Source organism: Arachis ipaensis, chromosome B10 (assembly GCF_059453495.1).
Source record: "Arachis ipaensis isolate K30076 ecotype BB chromosome B10, ASM5945349v1, whole genome shotgun sequence".
Taxonomy (NCBI): domain Eukaryota; kingdom Viridiplantae; phylum Streptophyta; class Magnoliopsida; order Fabales; family Fabaceae; genus Arachis; species Arachis ipaensis.
The window spans coordinates 18,086,828-18,105,936 of NC_142435.1; the positions used below are offsets into that span (position 1 = coordinate 18,086,828).

At 36.4% G+C, this 19,109-nt stretch overlaps 1 protein-coding gene and 1 non-coding gene across 2 annotated transcripts; both read right to left on the reverse strand.

Moving 5' to 3' along the window:
- Positions 1-962: 962 nt before the first annotated feature.
- TRNAQ-UUG (transfer RNA glutamine (anticodon UUG)) lies at positions 963-1,034 on the reverse strand. The gene has a single exon. It is a non-coding gene; the product is annotated as a tRNA-Gln (tRNA).
- Positions 1,035-15,755: 14,721 nt separating this feature from the next.
- On the reverse strand, positions 15,756-17,332 carry LOC107620259 (uncharacterized). The gene is made up of 3 exons (XM_088489425.1): positions 17,107-17,332; positions 16,656-16,888; positions 15,756-16,343 (listed from the first exon to the last, which is right to left on the reverse strand). The coding sequence occupies exons 1-3, from the start codon at positions 17,330-17,332 to the stop codon at positions 15,756-15,758; spliced, it is 1,047 nt and encodes a 348-aa protein (XP_088345551.1).
- Between the last annotated feature and the right edge of the window lie 1,777 nt (positions 17,333-19,109).

Consider the following 19,109-nt stretch of genomic DNA (forward strand, 5'->3'; position numbering starts at 1 on the left):
AATTTCTAATTTAGTGGTCAAATTTGAGAAGAAAAAAGATCATTTCTCATGAAAAAAAATGTAATATAATCTTTTTGCACGCCTTTATTTTTTAATCAAAGTTTTGACCACTAAGTAAAACATATTAAAAAAAAGTTTTTTACTCCACTTTTTCAAATACTAACTTTTTATCCAAATAGCAGAATGAGTAAATGTAAATAAAACTATTTAAAAGAGATAATAGTCTTGACAATACTTGAAGTGTTCTACACAAAAAGTATTTTGTAAGAAAATTTTTGTGATAAACATAAAAAGAATAGACACTTAACTTGATTCAATTCTAACTGTATAATTATTTTTACAGTTAAAATGCAACCAAATCACTCTACCAAGCTAGTTTTCATTCAAAAAGATGAGTTCAACCATTGTTAGGTTACTTTAGATTTCATCCTTTTAGTTTAACACTCATAAGAAGTTTTATGCTCTTTTTGACCATGCATAGGCTACAATAAATATACTTCAAAAATACATATTTTTTTTGTGCGTGTACAATTACTTATGAGTTAAGAATGGTCATTTTTTCTCTTTGGACGATCAATCTTCTTCTAGCTAGCAATCCACATTATACCTAAGCTTAAGTTCTGGGTATTTTATCTCTGGCTACTAATCTTTTCGAATTCAACTATTAACTTGTTTTTGTTTTGTCTATTAACTCAGAATCTTTAACACCAACACATGTTTGTTTTTTTTTTTTGTTTTTTTTGAACGAAACACTAACATATGTTCAATTAAAGTAGTATATCTTTATTCTTAACTAATAATTTTGGGTTTAGAATTTAAATAAATGATATACAAAAAATTAATATAAATTATTATAAAATTGAAAAAGAAAAATGGGTATTGTCCTTTAGAAAAATATTATTTTTTTGGCAAACAATTAATATAAAAAAAAAACAGTAACATTTTTTATTTTTGGATGAAAAAGGTCCTACCGGGAGTCGAACCCAGGTCGCTGGATTCAAAGTCCAGAGTGCTAACCACTACACCATAGAACCAAGATGTTACGGAACAATTTTCAAATTTTTTTTTATTTATAAACTTAGTTTTGTCGTGGGAAGCATATGATCGTTTCACTTTCCTAGTAAAATAAGCAATTAAAAAGCCAAAAAGAGAATACTCCAGAGCAAATTTTTTGCATGGTACAAAATAAGGTATGATTGGTCTTAAGGTGTTAATATGTAGTTATGTACTATGCAAGTTTGTCCTTTTTAGCTTGATAATCTACATCTTTTTTCTAGATTGAATCACATATATCTAAATTATATTATTTGAAATTAGAATTTGAGTGTAACTTTTTGTAGATATTGACCAAATTTTGGTTGTAACATTCTGTTATTAAATTTTGTGGTATTTTTTAAAAATTTTAAGAGCGGAACAATACGTTTTATGTGTATTGTATATTTAAATATTAAAGTACAATATCTTCTCTGCGAATTATACTATTTTTATAATTTTAAAAAATATCATAAAATCTAATAATTAAGTATTATATTAAAATTTATTCAATATTAAAAAAAAAAAACACCTCAATTTCGAAACTATTAATAGAACAAGCAAAGTACTTATCACTTTAGCTCATAACACATTAATATGTGTTAGTCTACTAATATTACTTAACTCTCTTCATTTTTTTTTTCTTATTTATTTTGTTTTTGTGCCTGAAGTCAAGGATTCTTCATGATATGTATTTCGCCCCATTTAAAATTGGTAAACGTCTTGAATAAAAAGTATAAAACTAACAATATCTATAGTTAAAGAATTGACCACAACCCTAAGCATAATTAAATTAGTTTTTGATTAACAAGTATGCTTCAATTGTACCAATTAATGCCGAAAGATTTACATGGTTGAGAGTAAAAGTGAATAAAGAGTGAATATTTTTATTAAATTTATAAAAAATATATGTATCATACATGATAAATTATTTTAGGTAGATTTTTTATTTATTAAAAAAAGCAATCTTTACTTTTTATTAAAACTTTATTTTTTATCGGAGCTTTATCTATGTTGGCAAGACTAACATAAAATATAAATAATAGTATTATATAGAAATTCAACTGTAGAAATTACGGTAAAAAATATTTTTTTTTTCTTCATACATTTCTTTCATTCTTTGATCCCTAAACCGTCCAAGTCTCCTATGAGGAGCGGCTTTATTCGTGGAGGACACTCCCGTGCTCACAAATCGACGAGAAAAGCAATTGAGGAGCAACCCCTATGCGTAGTCAAAAAAGTAAGGAAAGAAGGGGAAGACAATGACTTCTTAGGTGAGATATCATTAGTTTCTAGAGAAGAAGAATGGATGAGGTGTGAAGGTAATAAAGGCAAAAAAGGGGAAATACTGAGAAGATTCTTTTGCGATGCCATAAAGGGAGGAAGATTGCCAGTAGCAATGAAAGAAGATGACAACTTCTCAGAGTCGGATAGTTCTGAAGAAGAAATGGAAGAGAATGGAAAGAGGGATGAAGGAACAAACCAGAAAGAAAAAGAAAATAGATCAGACATAAGAGTAGAGAAGGTAGCTGGAATATACAATGTTGTGATTAATGAAGCAGCCATTAAGAGTCTGAGACATCCTTGGTGGGATACCTTGATAGTGAAGCTTATGGAAATGAGGATCTCCCTTATGGCGCTTTGGTGCGGATTTTCCAATCCACAACTTACCGGTAAGTGCACCGAGTCATACCAAGTAATACCTCAAGTGAGTGAGGGTCGATCCCACGAGAATTAATGGACTGAGCAACAATAGTCGAATGAATCACTTAGTCAGACAGGCAGAAAATGGTGTTTTGAGATTCAAAAGCATTAAAATACTAACGCAGAAAGTGAGACAAGCAAATAGTAGAATCGGTGTGAAATGTATCTGAGAAGATAGTTAAGGTTTCAGAGTTATTTATTCTTCTGGATTAAGTTTTCTTACCAACTATTTTAATCATGCAAGATTCATTTCATGGCAAACTGTAATTGACTAAACCCTAATTCCTTAGTGATTTAGTCTCCTCTAACCTAATCAACCGCCAATTCCTTGGTCACTTAGGTTTAATTCTAGTTTATTGGCCACAAAAACCCTAATTACCTAAATATAAGAGGATTATATGTCACGTATCTCGTTAAGTCCAAATAATTAGCAGTTTAGGAGGAATTTACTTTCAAGCTAGTATTCAAGTGAGATAACTTTTTCAAGAATTAACAAGAATTCATATAGAATAAGGGTTATTCTTTCAATATATCCAGATTCATAAGATGAAGAACGAAAGTAATCCTTGAAATTGAATCAATACATTGATTAAAATAGAATGATAATAATGCTAATCCATAGAAATAAACAGAGCTTCTAACCTTAACCAAGGAGGTTTAGTGGCTCATGACTCAAAGAGAAAACTAGGATTCAAAAAATGTGAAAGTGTGTAAGAGAAAAGATCCCCCGAAGGGCTAAATCTTTTCCCTTATCTAACCTAGTTTTATTTGAAACTAAAATAAAATAATAAAATAATAAATTCTAAACCTAAAATATTTTGTTTGTAAATAAAAATAACTAAAATAAAATAAAATATAACAATTAAAAGCCAAATCCAACTAAAGATGCTCCTTTGGTAAAGCTTGATCCGCTTAGCTGGCGCTAAACACCAGGCTTGGCGTTTAGCGCCCTAGGGGCAGAAAGTCTCCTTTCAATACTGGCTTGCTGGTGTTAAATGCTGGGCTTGGCGTTTAGTGCCCTAGTGGGCAGAGAGCTTCCTTGCGTTTTTGAGTTGCTGGCGCTAAACGCCCAGGTCCGCGTTTAGCGCCAGCATGGTAGATTCATTTTTCTTCTCTTTTCTTGCACACGAACTCAGCCAAACTGATTCAAACTTCACCTGAAATGATTAAAACACCAAAGCAACTCAAAGTAGCATCCAAAGAGATTTCAAACACTAAAATAAAATTAAAACTCATTATATTCTAACTTAAAATAAACAGAAAATAAAGAAAAGATGCTCACGCATCACAACACCAAACTTGAACTGTTGCTTGTCCTCAAGCAACTCAAAATAATATAGAACTATGAAGAAAAATTGCCTAAGACTTGAGTGTTTATTTAAGCTCCTATCCAATTACTGAGTGGGGTTAATGACACTGTGATTCTGAATAGGTTTGGCATCTCACTATCCTTTGAAGCTCAGAAATATTGATATCCTTCAGAAATAGAACTCGGATCATATTGTGGATTCTCTTTCTTTAAGCTCTGATTAATCTTTGAACACAATTTTTTCTTATCTTTTCTTTGGTGCTTAACACCTTGAGTCTAGCCGTGACTCTAAATGTTTTGTCTCAAGCTTAACTTGACACAAAAACACCACAAGCACTTAACTGGGGAACTCTTTGAGTTCTATTTTTTTTTCTTTTAATTTCTCTCAGTCAGTGGTGCTCAGAGCCTTTGGCATACTCTGCAATTGCACTTGGTCTCAACTCTTAGTACTCTGTCTCAAGGGTTACTTGACACATTCAGACCACAAGCATATGATAGAAAAACAACTCTTTGAGCTTTTAATTATATTTGACATTCCTAACCATTAATGCTCAGAACCTTGGACCCTACTTTTTATTTTATTTTCTTTTTTTTGCTGTTTATTTTTCTTCAAGGATTAATTTCTTACTCAATTTAGAGAATCCATAATATTTATCTAAGTTCCTGTACCTCAAGAATCAACATTCAAAACTTCAATATCAATTATGTACTATTCAATTCATACAGTCAGAATCATAGATAATACTGATAAACCACTATTTTATGATTTATTTTGTACTGAATTGAGTGGATTTTATCAACTATTTTCACACTTATCCATATAAATTGCATGTTTTTAAGTTTCCTTTCTAATTTTGTGCTACGATTGAAAACATGCTTCTTTGGCCTTAAATTTGCTAAAGTTAATCCTCTCTTATTACCATTCGATGCCGTGATATATTTGTTAAGTGTTTTCAGGGTTTATAGGGCATGAATGGCTTAGAGGATGGAAAAGAATGATGCAAAAGTGGAAGGAACACAAGAAATTAAGGATTTCAGAATCTGGTAGCGACACGCACGCATGGACGATACGTACGCGTGACCGGTGTAGCAGGCAATCAACGCGTACGTGTGGATGACACGGCACGTGACCAGGAATTCGTTCAGCAACGCGTACGCGTGGCTGATGCATACGCGTGACGAGAGTCACGTGCTGCAATTTATAGAAAACGCTAGGGGCAATTTCTGGGCTGCTTTTGACCCCGTTTCAGGCCCGAAAATACAGATTACAGGCTGGGAGTGGAGCAGAATCAATCAATCATTCACTTTTCACTATTCACAATTTTTAGGTTTTAGATGTAGGTTTCTAGAGAGAGAGGATCTCTAGCCTCTCTCTAAATTTTAGGGTTTTTAGTCTTGTTCCTTCTCAAATTCAGATTTCTACCTTACTTTAATTTAGTTTTCTTCTACTTTTATTTATTCTAGTACTTTAGTTTATCTACTTCTCTTGTTGATTTCTTCATGTTGCCAATTTAGTTTATGAATTCTTCTTGTTTCCTTTAATCCATATTAATGCAATTTATGTTTTCATGTTTATGATTGCTTCCTTTAATTTGTTATTGTTTTCTCTTGCAATTGTTAGTCTTAGATTTTGCTATGTCTTGTTGATTTTCTATTCTTTTATTTTATGCCTTCCAAGTGTTTGATAAAATGCTTGGTTGGATTTTAAATTAGATTTTTATGTTCTTGACTTGGATGGATTGATTAGAGACTCTTGAGTTATCAAAATTCTCTTGTTGATTGGTAATTGAAGATTGTCGTTTAGCTTGAGCTTCACCAAATCTAGTCTCTCACTATAGGTTAACTAAAACTTGTGAACTCAAGTTGATTGTATGCACTTGACCTTCCTCCATTGGTTAGAGGTTAACTAAGTGAAAGCAATTCACATTTACCATCACAATTGACGATGATAATGAGGATATGACTTCTAATTCTCTTTTCTTGCTAAGAGCTTTCTTAGTTATTAGTTTATTTTCTCGCCATTTTACTTTCTTGTTTCTTATTTCAAAAACACCAAAAATATACTTTCCCATAACCAATAATAAACTACAGTTTCCTGCAATTCCTTGAGAGACGACCCGAGGTTTAAATACTTCGGTTAATTTTATTGGGTTTGTATTTGTGACAAACAATTTAAACATTGGCCGAGGATAATTTTTTGGTTTAGAACTATACTTGCAACGCGATATTTTTGTGAAAATCTTTACCGACAATTTTTCTCCGTCATGTTTTTGGCGCCGTTGCCGGGGAATTGCAAATGTGTGCCTTATTATTGGTTATTGTGAATATTGTGAATATGTTTGCCTTTTGTTTCTTTGTTAGTTGTTGCTAGTTTTAGGAGTTTATTTTCATTACTTTTTTATTAGTTTTTGTTTTTATTTACTTTTGTTACTATGAATCCTCACCCCTTTGGCTATGAGTTTGGTTCAAATTATGTTGTAGGGAATGGAAGCTACAATGATAACATGCATCAAGGATGGGACAATCAAAGGTGGGAGGAGCCTCAAGCTTATGGACAACCTCCATGGTAACAACCCTCTCCAATGTACTACGAGCAAGAGTCATTCCTTGATGCATACCAAGACAATGGATATGGTGGACCTCGTTGTGACTACCAACAACCACCGCCATATGCCTATGAACCCCCTCCTCAACATAGTTTTGAACCACCATACTCACAAGCCCCCTACAATCAAACACTTCAATATGACCCAAACTCATATCCACCATACCAACCACCTTATGAGCCAAATGACCCATACATAGAGCCACCCCAATTCCAATCCAATTACTCCCAAGAACCACCACCTCAATATACACCACCTCCAGTGTATGCGAACTTTCAACCACAAAATGAATTTTTCTTTCCACGATAACCCTCCATAGGGGAATGTCCACATCCATCAATCCAAGAGCAATATGATCCTAATTATGTTAGCCAAGTGGAACAAGAACCACGGGATCATTTTAAGGAAGCAATGGATCGACTTCAAGCAACCATTCATCAAATGGAGCGAGAGAAAGGCCGAAAAGCACACGAAACTCTCATGGCTAACATTGCCAAAACGAGAGCCACCATCGACCCATGGGACTCATGCAACAAACAAAACATTTCCACAGATGAATATGGAAAGTCAACTGAAGAGCGGAGCCTGAAGGAGATCTTAGAATCTCAACTTGAGAACAAGGGATTGGAGTGTGTTGTTCAACAAGTGAAAAAGATGTAGAGTGTTGAACCGCCATATCCTTATCAAGATGAACCACCTTCCTATCATGAACCCTTCCTCCCAAGCAATGAACCCTCATATCCACTCCACTCTCCAATGGATGACACCCTTGGTGTTCTTCTTCAAGGGCAAAGAGAGATGCAACAGATGACACTAGAGTTTATAGCTACCTTGACCGAGGTAGTAGATAATTTAGCTTCCCTGCACTTCGACACTCAAAGTATCCCATGGCTGCATGTGGAAAATCTAATGAAGAACGTAGCATGAAAGAGAGACTAGGAACTCTGGTGGAAAGTGAGAAATGTGACTTTGTATTGGAACAATTGGAGGAAGCCGTAATTGTTGAAGAGGAAGAAGTGGTCGAAGAGTTAGGAGATGTTGAACCTCCATGGGAATCTATAGTTGTAGAGTATTCCTCCAAGAAGCTTGAATTTAATGTTGAGGATGGTAGTGCATAACCTCCAAGGCATATTCCCTATGAAGAATTGGACGGGATAGATCAAGAAGCAAGTTCCCTTGGTGATGATGATCATGAATCAAGCCATCCTAGTAATGAATTTGCATCCACAAGTGAACCCCTTGAGTTTGAAGAGCCTTCTCCCGATAAAATTAAAAGCAACATTGAGGTAGATTTCTCTCAACCTCAGAGTTATAATTTGAGTAACGGAGAAGAGTTGGATGAATTTGGTGAGGAAGAGCTTGAAAGTGAAGAATCTTTTCAAAAGGCGGAAGTCCTTCGGCAAGGTTGGACGGGAGTTGAATATGCTTTGTCAAGATCGTTGGAGACTTCTCTACCTAGGTTGCCATCTAATCCTTCATTTGAGTGAGTAAAACTTATCTCTATTAGCTTTATTGTCCCACTTGAGTATGGTATGCTTGAAACGGATGGCCAACTTAGGAGGTTTTGTGGAATGAAGCGTAAGAGAAGGATATTTAGTGGTTGGAGTTACAAATCAAGACTCATCAAGGTTGATATTTCAAGAGCTAGATGCAAGGGTTGGACTAGTGATCAATTGGTTGGATCTAAGAGAAGGGTTTGGTACTGCATTGAGAATTCGGATTGCTTACCACCCGGTTTGAACAATGATGATCGACTTAAAGACGGGTGTAGAAACAAAATTTGGGATCCCGGTATACAAGAGGATCAACTTTGGGAGCTCAAAGTTTGTGAAGAACTTCATCAAGGCTTGGTGAATTCACTTGGAAATGTTGGAGCTTATTGGAAGTCCAAGCGTTGGTGGAAGTTTCAAGATGAGTTCAAGTACAAGCCACCATGACAAGGAGCTCACTAAATGTCCAACTTAAGGACTTTAACTAAAAGTGCTCGGTGGGAGACACCCCACCATGGTAAATTCTTTCTAATTTTCCTTCATCCATATTGGTAATAAGTTGAATTTGCAATTTTAATTAGGTTTATTTAGTTTAAGTTGTGTTTAAACTTGTTAGTTTATTATATAAGATTCTAAAAAAGAAATGGCAACCCACGCGTGCACATGGGCTACACGTATGCGTCGATGCCAATTTTGCTCTCTGGTCTAAAAAAACCAGAGAGTTGTGCTGGAACGATGCGGGTGGGGTGCTAGGCGCACAACCCAACCCACGCGTACGCGTCAATTGCATTTTTTTCTCCCACGCGTGAGCGTGGACGACGCGCACGTGTCGTATCTTCATGCTGCCATCCCTGGTACAAAAACCCGAGAACTATGCGAGTGTTGTGCGAGGAGCACAATCCACACCCACGCGTACGTGTCACCTCTTTATTTTGCAACCCACGTGTGCGCGTGGACGACCCTTACACGTCGCTTCTTCTTTTCCTTTCTTCCTCTTTCTTCTCTCCTTTCTTATTATTTCCTCTTTCCTTTCTTCTTCCTTTTCTTCTTCCTTTCTTACTTTATTCTTATCTCACTTTTCAAAATTTTCCTTCTCGTTTTTCTTATCTTTCTTGTCCTTTACTTATTACATTTGCATACTTGCATTCGTTGAATTTTAATTCTGTTGTTTGTTTTCCTTTTCTTTTCTATATTTGTTATTTTAACAATTGGTGTTAAATTTTCTTCCTCACCTGTTGAATATTCTTGCATTATTTTGGTGCTTAGTGGCTTATTTTATATTGTTGGGTGATATTATTTATAGGTCAATGCTAATCTTTTATGACACTTATTTTCCTTTTGTATTGATATGAACTTATATTGTCTATCATAACCCACTCTCTCTCCCTCATTGTTGCAATTCTTGCATTATTGATATGTCATTCTCCTATATTATTTTCTCACTTGCATGTTGTAGCTACCATGTAGTTGAGAACCTCATTATTATTTGGCATTAGCCCACCCATATTTTATTTGTTCGCATATCTTTGTTTGTGGGTTATTCTTCTTCCTTCTCTTCTTTCAGGATGGCCACCAAGAAGGGAAACGTAAAACTTCTAAATGGGGCGACAAACAAATCCCGCCACACAATCTTTGGAGAAAGCACATCAGTTGTAGCAACCCGTCCACTTGCACGTCTTTGCAGGCACCGAGGACGGTGCAATCTTTAAGGGTGGGGAGGTCGATACCGACTTCCATGGGTAACAATTCCTTTTCCCAACACCAATTCTTACTTTTCTTTGTTAGTTCGTTGTTGCATTGCATAATAGATTGCATGTGTAGTTAGTTGCTTGCATTTATGTACTACTTAGTTGAAGTGATGAATTCCTTTCCAAGAAACTTTTCAGAGTATTTCACTAATTTGAATTAAAATTTTTGTTAAACTTGCTTGAAGAAATTTATTTTGGAACATGGTTTAGAGCTTGAACACACAAAACCAGTGAGATTTTGAACCTATTTGATTGGTTGCATCTTATCAACTAATGTTTTATCATGGTGTGTGTTGTTCTCTCTTTAATTGTGATCTTTATCTTGCTTGATTCTATATTTTCATTGTTTGATGTATGCATGCACTTATGTGATTGAGGCCTTTGTTTCACTATAGCTCACATACCCATATGGCCTTACCCTTTCATTACCCTTTGCAACCCAATGTTGAGCCTATTTTACCCCCATTTATTCATATTTTAGCACATCATTAACTCTAAGCGGAAAGCAATAAATGTCCCTAATTTAAATTCTTAGTTAGCTTAGACTAGTGAGAGTGCTCATGATTTAAGTGTGGAGAAATTGGGTTTGGAAACATTTGGTTTAGAAATTGGGTATTGTATATTTTTGGCAAGAATGTGGAAAAAATAGTTGAGCATATATTTTTGCATTCAATACCTTAATCATATGCATTGAGAAAAATAAAATAAAAGAAAAAGAAAAAGAAAAAAAAGAGGAAAAGAAAAGAAAAAGAGCAAATAATAAAAGGGGACAAAATGCCCCAAAGTAAATGGTGATAGCAATGCATATGTACTGTACTCAAAATTCGGATGCATGAATTTGTGAAAAAAAATAGTCAATGGGTAGTTAGGAGTTGCATTGTAATTATATGGAATGTCTTAGATTAGGTGGAAATTTTAGGTTAACAAGGATTCGAATTTTAGTCCACTTAACCAAATACAATCCTACCTTGACCCTAACCCTATTACAACCCTTGAAAAGACCTCTTGATATGTGTATTTGTGCATTAAATTTTTGTTGATTGGTAGAAGAAGAGCAAGTCTTAGAAAGCAAGATTAGTAGAGAACCGAGAGAATCGACCCTCAAACACTAAAGTGATTAGAGTGTATACACTTCCAATGAGGGTTCGATGCTCGATTCTTTGTTCCCAGCATTCATGAGCCATCTTCTTTTGCAAGTCTATTTGTACTTCATTTTATGATTTGAATTAGTAGAATCTAGCTTATATTTGCCTTTGGAAGATTTATTTACATTTAATCAAGTAGGTAGAAGCATTTTGCATTTAGTTGCATTCATATAGATAGGTTGTATTTTATAAATTCTACCATTCCTCTTCACATCCTTTATAGCTTCTCTTGAGTTTAGCATGAGGACATGCTAATGTTTAAGTGTGGGGAGATTGATAAATCACTATTTTATGATTTATTTTATACTGAATTGAGTGGATTTTATCAACTATTCTCACACTTATCCATATAAATTGCATGTTTTTAAGTTTCCTTCCTAATTTTGTGCTATGATTGAAAACATGCTTCTTTGGTCTTAAATTTGCTAATTTTAATCCTCTCTTATTACCATTCAATGCCATGATATGTTTGTTAATTATTTTTAGGGTTTATAGTGCAGGAATGGCTTAGAGGATGGAAAAGAAGCACGCAAAAGTGGAAGGAACACAAGAAATTAAGGATTTCAGAATCTGGTAGCGATGCGCACGCATGGACGACGCGTACGCGTGGATGATGCGTACGCATGACCAGGAATTCGTTCAGTGACGCGTACGCGTGACAAGCGTCACGTGCTGCAATTTACAGAAAATGCTGGGGGTAATTTTTGGGCTACTTTTGACCCCGTTTTAGGCCCGAAAATACAGATTAGAGGCTGGGAGTGGAGCAGAATCAATCAATCATTCACTTTTCACTATTCACAATTTTTAGGTTTTAGATGTAAGTTTCTAGAGAGAGAGAGAGGCTCTCTCCTCTCTCTAGGTTTTAGGATTTTTAGTCTTGTTCCTTCTCAAATTCAGATTTCTACCTTACTTTAATTTAGTTTTCTTCTACTTTTATTTGTTCTAGTACTTTAGTTTATCTAATTCTCTTGTTGATTTCTTTATGTTGCCAATTTAATTTATGAATTCTTCTTGTTTCCTTTAATCCATATTAATGAAATTTATGTTTTCATGTTTATGATTGCTTCCTTTAATTTGTTATTATTTTCTCTTGCAATTGTTAGTCTTAGATTTTGATATGTCTTGTTAGTTTTCTATGCTTTTAATTTATGCCTTCCAAGTGTTTGATAAAATGCTTGGTTAGATTTTAAATTAGATTTTTATGTTCTTGACTTGGATGGATTAATTAGAGACTCTTGAGTTATCAAAATTCTCTTGTTGATTGGTAATTGACGATTGTCGGTTAGCTTGAGCTTCACCAAATCTAGTCTCTCACTATGGATTGACTAGGACTTGTGAACTCAAGTTGATTGTATACACTTGACCTTCCTTCATTGGTTAGAGGTTAACTAAGTGAAGGCAATTCACATTTACCATCATAATTGACGATGATAATGAGGATAGGACTTCTAATTCTCGTTCCTTGCTAAGAACTTTCTTAGTTATTAGTTTATTTTCTCGCCATTTTACTTTCTTGTTTCTTATTTCAAAAATACCAAAAATATACTTTCCCATACCAATAATAAACTACACTTTTCTGCATTTTCTTGAGAGACAACCCGAGGTTTAAATACTTCGGTTAATTTTATTAGGTTTGTATTTATGACAAACAATTTAAACATTGACCGAGGATAATTTGTTGGTTTAGAACTATACTTGCAACGTGATATTTTTTGTGAAAATCTTTACCGACAATTTTTCTCCGTCAAATACCACCATATCAAAGTAACTAGAACAACTCAGAATATATAACTCAAGTCTCATGTATTTTACTACTTCTTTTCTTTTTCTTTTGATTTTTCAAACTCAGTGAGCAATACATTAGACATTTTTCAAAATAAACATAAAAGATCAAATTAAATAACTAAGCTAGAAAAACAATAAAATACTACTAATAATCATGCAAAGGCTTCAAACAGATAACAGAAAACAAGATATAGTACTAAAAAATAGGAAACAAGTAAAGCAGTAGATAATGAAACTCAACCACCTCATTCCCGGTGGCTGCTCCCTCCTAGGAATCCTCTCCAGTGCCTTAGCTCCTCCAACTCTCACACCTGGCTCTACTGTTCCTCCACTAGCTGATGGAGGAAGGCAGAGTAATCCTGATGCTCTATCCTCAGCTGATCGACTGATGATGTCAGTTGCCCAATAGATGTAGTCAACTGATCCCAATAATCACGAGGAGGAAAATAATATCCTCTCAGCCTGCTCCTATTGAGTAGGAGAACTGGCTCTTGAGGCGGTGCTCGTCCAAGCTCTTTGGCATACTCTATACCCCTCCTAGTGATCGGCCTATCAACGTCAATTGGGGTGTCTCGGTCATTGCAGACGCGAGCAGCCACACACAGGTGGAAGATGAGATGAGGGAAGGCTAGTCTAGCAGAGGTGGAGGCCTTCGCTGCTATGCTGTATAACTCCTGCAGGATCACACGATGCATCTCCACCTCATTACCTAGCATGATGCAGTGAATCATTATAGCTCAGTCAATAGTAACCTCGGACCGGTTACTCGTAGGAATGATGGGGTACTGAATAAACTCCAACCACTCTGAGCAACCGGCTTCAGATCATCCCTTCCCAACTGGTATGGTTTCCCCTTAGAATCACGCCTCTACTGTGCTCCGGGGAGGCATATGTCAGTGAGGATCAGGTCCAGTCTCTGATCAGTATTGACCCTCCTAGTGTAAGAGTGAGGGTGATCTCTGGATGTTGACAGCTGAAGTATATCCCTCACTCTCTCTGGACCAAACTCTAAGATCTTCCCTCAGACAATAGTGCGCCAGTTCATTGGGTCGGGGTTCACACCCTTGACATGCTTGTAATTCACCCAAGCATTGGCATAGAACTACCTGACTATCAGAACACCCACATCAGTCACAGGGTTGCATAGAACTTTCCAACCCCTCCTCAAAATTTGTTTCCAGATCTCCAGATACTCATCCGGCTGCAAGTTCAAATTAGACCTCCGGGATCACTTCTTTTTGCTCACAACCTCATTAAATTGATCCTCATGGGTCTTGGAACTAAACCAATTAATGTCAAATGGACCGGTTACAGGAGCCTTCTCCTTTCTCTTCCTTGAAGAGGATTCTCTAGTTTTTGGTGTCATATGAAAAATGATAGAAATAGAAGCGGAGTGTCCCAACACCAAACTTAAAGTTGTTGCTCATCCCCAAGCAAAGAAGAAGAAGACAAGAAAAAGTAAATAAAGGGTAAAAGGAAAGATAAAGGTGGTGAAAAAGAGAAAGGTGCGGGCAAGGAAGGGGGATGCATGTATGAGGGGAGGGTGTGGTGAGAAGTGAAATAAATAAAAAATATGTGGAAGGAGAGAGGGGGTGTCTTCGGTTAAGAAAGGAACAAAACGGGAGGAATTGGATGCAAGTGAATTGGGTAAATTGTTGTATGGTAAAACGATAGGAAAGAGCGTGTATATATATATATATATATATATATATATATATATATATATATATATATATATATATATATATATATATATATATATATATATAGGTAGGGAGGGGGTTCGGGTATGAGGGAGAGGATGGGGTAAATAAAAATGGGATTGAATGGAATGGGGAGGGGATAACGGTTGGGGTATGGGGAAGAGAGATTTGGTGGGATTGCTGGGATATGATAGGGTGATGGGAAGGGTGGTTGGTAAAAGGGGGATGGAATAGGGATGGGAAGGTGGGCAAGGGGAAAGAGGGAGTAGGGGGTTGTGGTTTGAACGGTCAAGTGGGGTGAGACCCACTGGTTTTACCGATTTTAATGTTCAAACCTCTTTCTTCAAATTCAATTCTGCGTTGCTGGTGCTAAATGCCAGCTCCAACATTTAGCGCCACCACCTCAAGTTTTTTTTGAAATTAAGGACGAGGCCTGGCGTTTAGCACCCTATGAGGCATGTGCTCCTTGGATTTTGTGCTATCTAGGGCCAACACCCTAGCTACCAATTCAAGTGCTAAACGCCTAACTTGGCATTAAGCACCCAAATCGTCGTAATTTCACCTCGATTCGCATGTTCCTCAGTGCTAAACGCCTAGCCTGGCGTTTAACGTCAGCCATCAGAGAGCTTCTTGATAATTGTGCCATCTCTGGGGCTGAACGCTCATCCTAGTGTTTAGCTCCAGAGCACTCGAGTAAAATACTCCCCAGGGTATTCTGTTTCTCTTCCAGAGTCCTCCTGTTCCTATTCTAAACACTTTGCATGACTACAAACATAAGTAAACCAAGGAAAACTATGAATAAAAGTCATAAATAAATAAAAATTAAACAGAAAACAAAATCAAAGGATACTCAGAGTTGGGTTGCCTTCCAACAAGCGCTTCTTTACTGTCACTAGCTTGACGATCAACTCTGCTAAGATGAGGGTTGATCATAGTGCTTTAGCTCCTCATCTCTCACTATGAATCTTTTTCCGGTGTTCTTATAGTTTAACTCAATATGCTTAAGAGAGAGGATCATGTTCACAGTATGAGACAAGATTAGGCTTTTAGTCAACACCACTTTCACTCCTAGTGAGAAATCTTCAGTAGGGATCTTCTTGTTTTTCATCCCTTGGGTATTTTCTTCTTGGGACCTTTCTCCTTGGTAGATGATGCACACCCAACACCCAACTTAATTTTGATGTCAGGAGGGATTGTATTAATTTCCACCAAAGGAGGCTTGAGCTGTAAACTCTACTTCACTTCATTCATGGATCCTTTGAGATTTGGGTTAGTGGAATCCTTCTTCATCCAATTGTTTCTTTCACTTGAGTGTTGCATGGATCCAAAAACCTTGAAGATCAAAAGCTCCTCATGCACCCTCAAAACAAATTCACCCTTTTCCACATCGATCAGAGCTCTTCCAGTGGCTAGGAATGGTCTTCCTAAGATGATAGAGACATTTTCATCCTCTCCCATCTCAAGGATCACGAAATCTACTGGGAAGAAGAATTCCCCCACCTTGACCAAGACATTCTCCACCATTCCATGTGCATGTTTCAAAGACTTGTCTGCCATTTGTAATGCTATTCTTGTTGGTTGTACCTCTTGAATTTGCAGCTTCTTCATCACAGATAAGAGCATTAAATTGATACTTGCACCAAGATCACATAGGGCTTTGTCAAAGATTGTGCTTCCAATAGTGCATGGAATCTGAAAGCTCCTTGGATCTGGCATCTTCTTTGGCAGTTTGCTCTGAATTATGGCATTGCATTTCTTGGTCAGGACTACAGTTTCATCTCCCCTTAAAGTCTTCTTCTTGGAGAGTAAATCCTTCATGAACTTGACATAGAGAGGCATTTGCTCCAAAATTTTAGCAAAAGAAATATTGATTTGCAACTTTCTGAAGACTTCTAAGAACTTTGAAAATTGCTTGTCCTTGGTCTCCTTTTGCAGCTTCTGGGGATATGACATCTTGGGCTTGTACTCAGGAGCCTTGGGCAGTGCCGGATATTTTTCATGATCATCTGGAAAGGGGTTATTCGGATGCCTTGGAGGGGCATGTGCTACCATATCCTCAGTCTTCTCTGGAGCTTATTTTTCAACTGGTCCCTCAATAACTTGTGCTTCCTCTCTGGTCGTCAATTCACTTACCACTGTGATAGCCTTGCACTCTTCTCTTGGATTAGGTACTGTGTCACTAGGAAGAGTGTTAGAAGACCTCTCAAGTACTTGTTTGCTCAATTGACCCACTTGTATCTCCAAGTTTCTGAGTGAGGCTCTAGTTTTCTGCATAAAACTATAAGTATTCTTGGAGAGTTCTGCAACTATAGAAGCCAAGTTAAGAGTATTTTGAGGTTGAGAGGGTGCTTGTTGTGCTGAGAAGCCTGAAACTGACAGTTGTTAAAATTATTCTGATTAAAACTGCCTTGAGAATTATTGAAGTTTGGTTGCCTCTAAGATTGGTCTCTCCACCTAAAGTTGGGGTGATTCCTCCATCTCTGATTAAATGTCTTAGAATAGGGATCATTATTGGGATTTCTGGAGGAGTTTCCCATGAATTTAACTTGTTCAGAAATAAACTATCCATAGTTATAAGTCTCACCTTGAGGGAAGCCATCACTCATATCATAGGAAGTATCTTGAGCATTAAAGGCTGAGACTTGCATTCCACTCAAACGTTGTGTAATAGCATTAATTTGCTGACACATGGCCTTGTTCTGGGTAAGAATAACATCCAAGGTATCCAACACCGTAACTCCCTTCTTCACTATGGTCCTCTCAAAAGAGTACAAATATTGGTTATTGGCAACCATCTCAATCAACTCCATAGCTTCTTCAAGGGTCTTTTTTATGTGGAGTGACCCTCTGCAAAATTATCCAGAGACATTCTGGCGGTCTCAGAAACTCCATCATAGAATATCTGCAACTGAATCTAGTCTGAGAACATATCAAGGAGACACTTCCAGAGTATCAACTTGTATCTCTCCCAGGCTTCATAGAGAGACTCACCTTCTTTCTGCCAGAAGGTTTGAACGTCTATTCTCAGCTTAGTCAGCCTCTGAGGTAGAAAGAACTTGGACAGAAATCTGTTAACCACCTTATCCCAAGTGTCCAAGCTCTCCTTGGGCTGAGTGTCAAACCACTATTTAGCTCGGTCCCTTATAGCAAATGGGAATAGACATTAAGATAAACTCCATTTTTCTTCATAGTGTCACAGATTTACAGGAAATTAGATATGAACAAGTTTGGGTTTTTCTACGGGAGTCCGTATAACTGGCAATGCTGCTGCACCAAAGAGATCAACTGAGGCTTCAGCTCAGTTATTAGCAGCAACAGGAGATACAACAATGCTATTCTCATAAAAATCAGGAGTGGAGGCAGCGTATGAGACAAGTGTTTTCCTCGGTTGTTCAGGCATATTAGGAGGATTAACAACATTGACATTAACTGCATTGTTGTTATTGTTGAGCTCCATAGTGGACTCTTCAACTTTCTTATCAAACTTGTTACTGAGGTTCTCAGCAGCTTTATAAGCCCTAGCTTGCTGTAAATGCCTTTCCAAGGTTCTCTCAATTTCAGGATCAAAGTCTAAAAGAAGTTCTTTGTTCCTGTTCCTGCTCATAAATAATAGAAAACAAAGAAAAGGTAAAAATCTCTATGTCAGAGTGCAGAGAATTTTCAGTGAGGTATCCTGTGTAAAAGAAATAAAATAAGATAAACTGCACAAATAACACTAAAAATTTTGAAAATCAACAAAGAAAATAAACCACTAAATTCGAAAATAATGAAAAGAAAGTTAATCAGGAAAAATAAAATAAAATTACTAAGGGGACACCAAACTTAATTTCAGAAACTAAGATTGAATAAAAGTTAAAAACTAAGAACGCCTAATCTAAGCAATCAAACAACGGTTAGTTGTCAGTCACAGTCAATCCCCGACAACGGTGCCAAAAATTTGGTGCAGATTTTCCAATCCAAAACTTACCGACAAGTGCACCGGGTCGTACCAAGTAATACCTCAGGTGAGTGAGGGTCGATCTCACGAGGATTGATAAACTGAGCAATAATAGTCGAATTAATCACTTAGTCAGGCAGGAAGAAAATGGTGTTTTGAGGTTCAAAAGCATTAAAATACTAAAGTAAAGAGCGAGACAAGCAAAAGTAGAATGGCTGTGAAATGTATGTGAGAAGATAGTTAAGGTTTCGGAGTTATTTATTCTTCCGGATTAAGTTTTCTTACCAACTATTTTAATAATGCAAGATTCATTTCATGGCAAACTGTAATTGACTAAACCCTAATTCCTTAGTGATTTAGTCTCCTCTAACCTAACCAACCGCCAATTTCTTAGTCTCTTAATATAGATTAGAGGGTTATATTCAGTTCTAGTTTATTAGCCACAAAGACCCTAATTACCTAAATATAAGAGGATTATATGCCACGTATCCTGTTAAGTCCAAGTAATTAGCAGTTTAGGAGGAATTTACTTTCAAGCTAGTATTCAAGTGAGATAACTTTTTCAAGAATCAATAAGAATTCATATAAAACAAGAGTTATTCTTTCAATATACCCAGATTCATAAGATGAAGAACGAAAGTAATCCTTGA

Coding starts and splice junctions, on each gene's coding strand:
- LOC107620259 (XM_088489425.1), bottom strand. CDS start 17,332: ATGGAGTTGATTGAGATGGTTGCCAATAACCAATATTTGTACTCTTTT. Junction 16,889..17,106: donor GAGTGATGGCTTCCCTCAAG/GTGAGACTTATA, acceptor TGTCAGTTTCAG/GCTTCTCAGCACAACAAGCA. Junction 16,344..16,655: donor AGTGCAAGGCTATCACAGTG/GTAAGTGAATTG, acceptor CTCTATGTCAAG/TTCATGAAGGATTTACTCTC.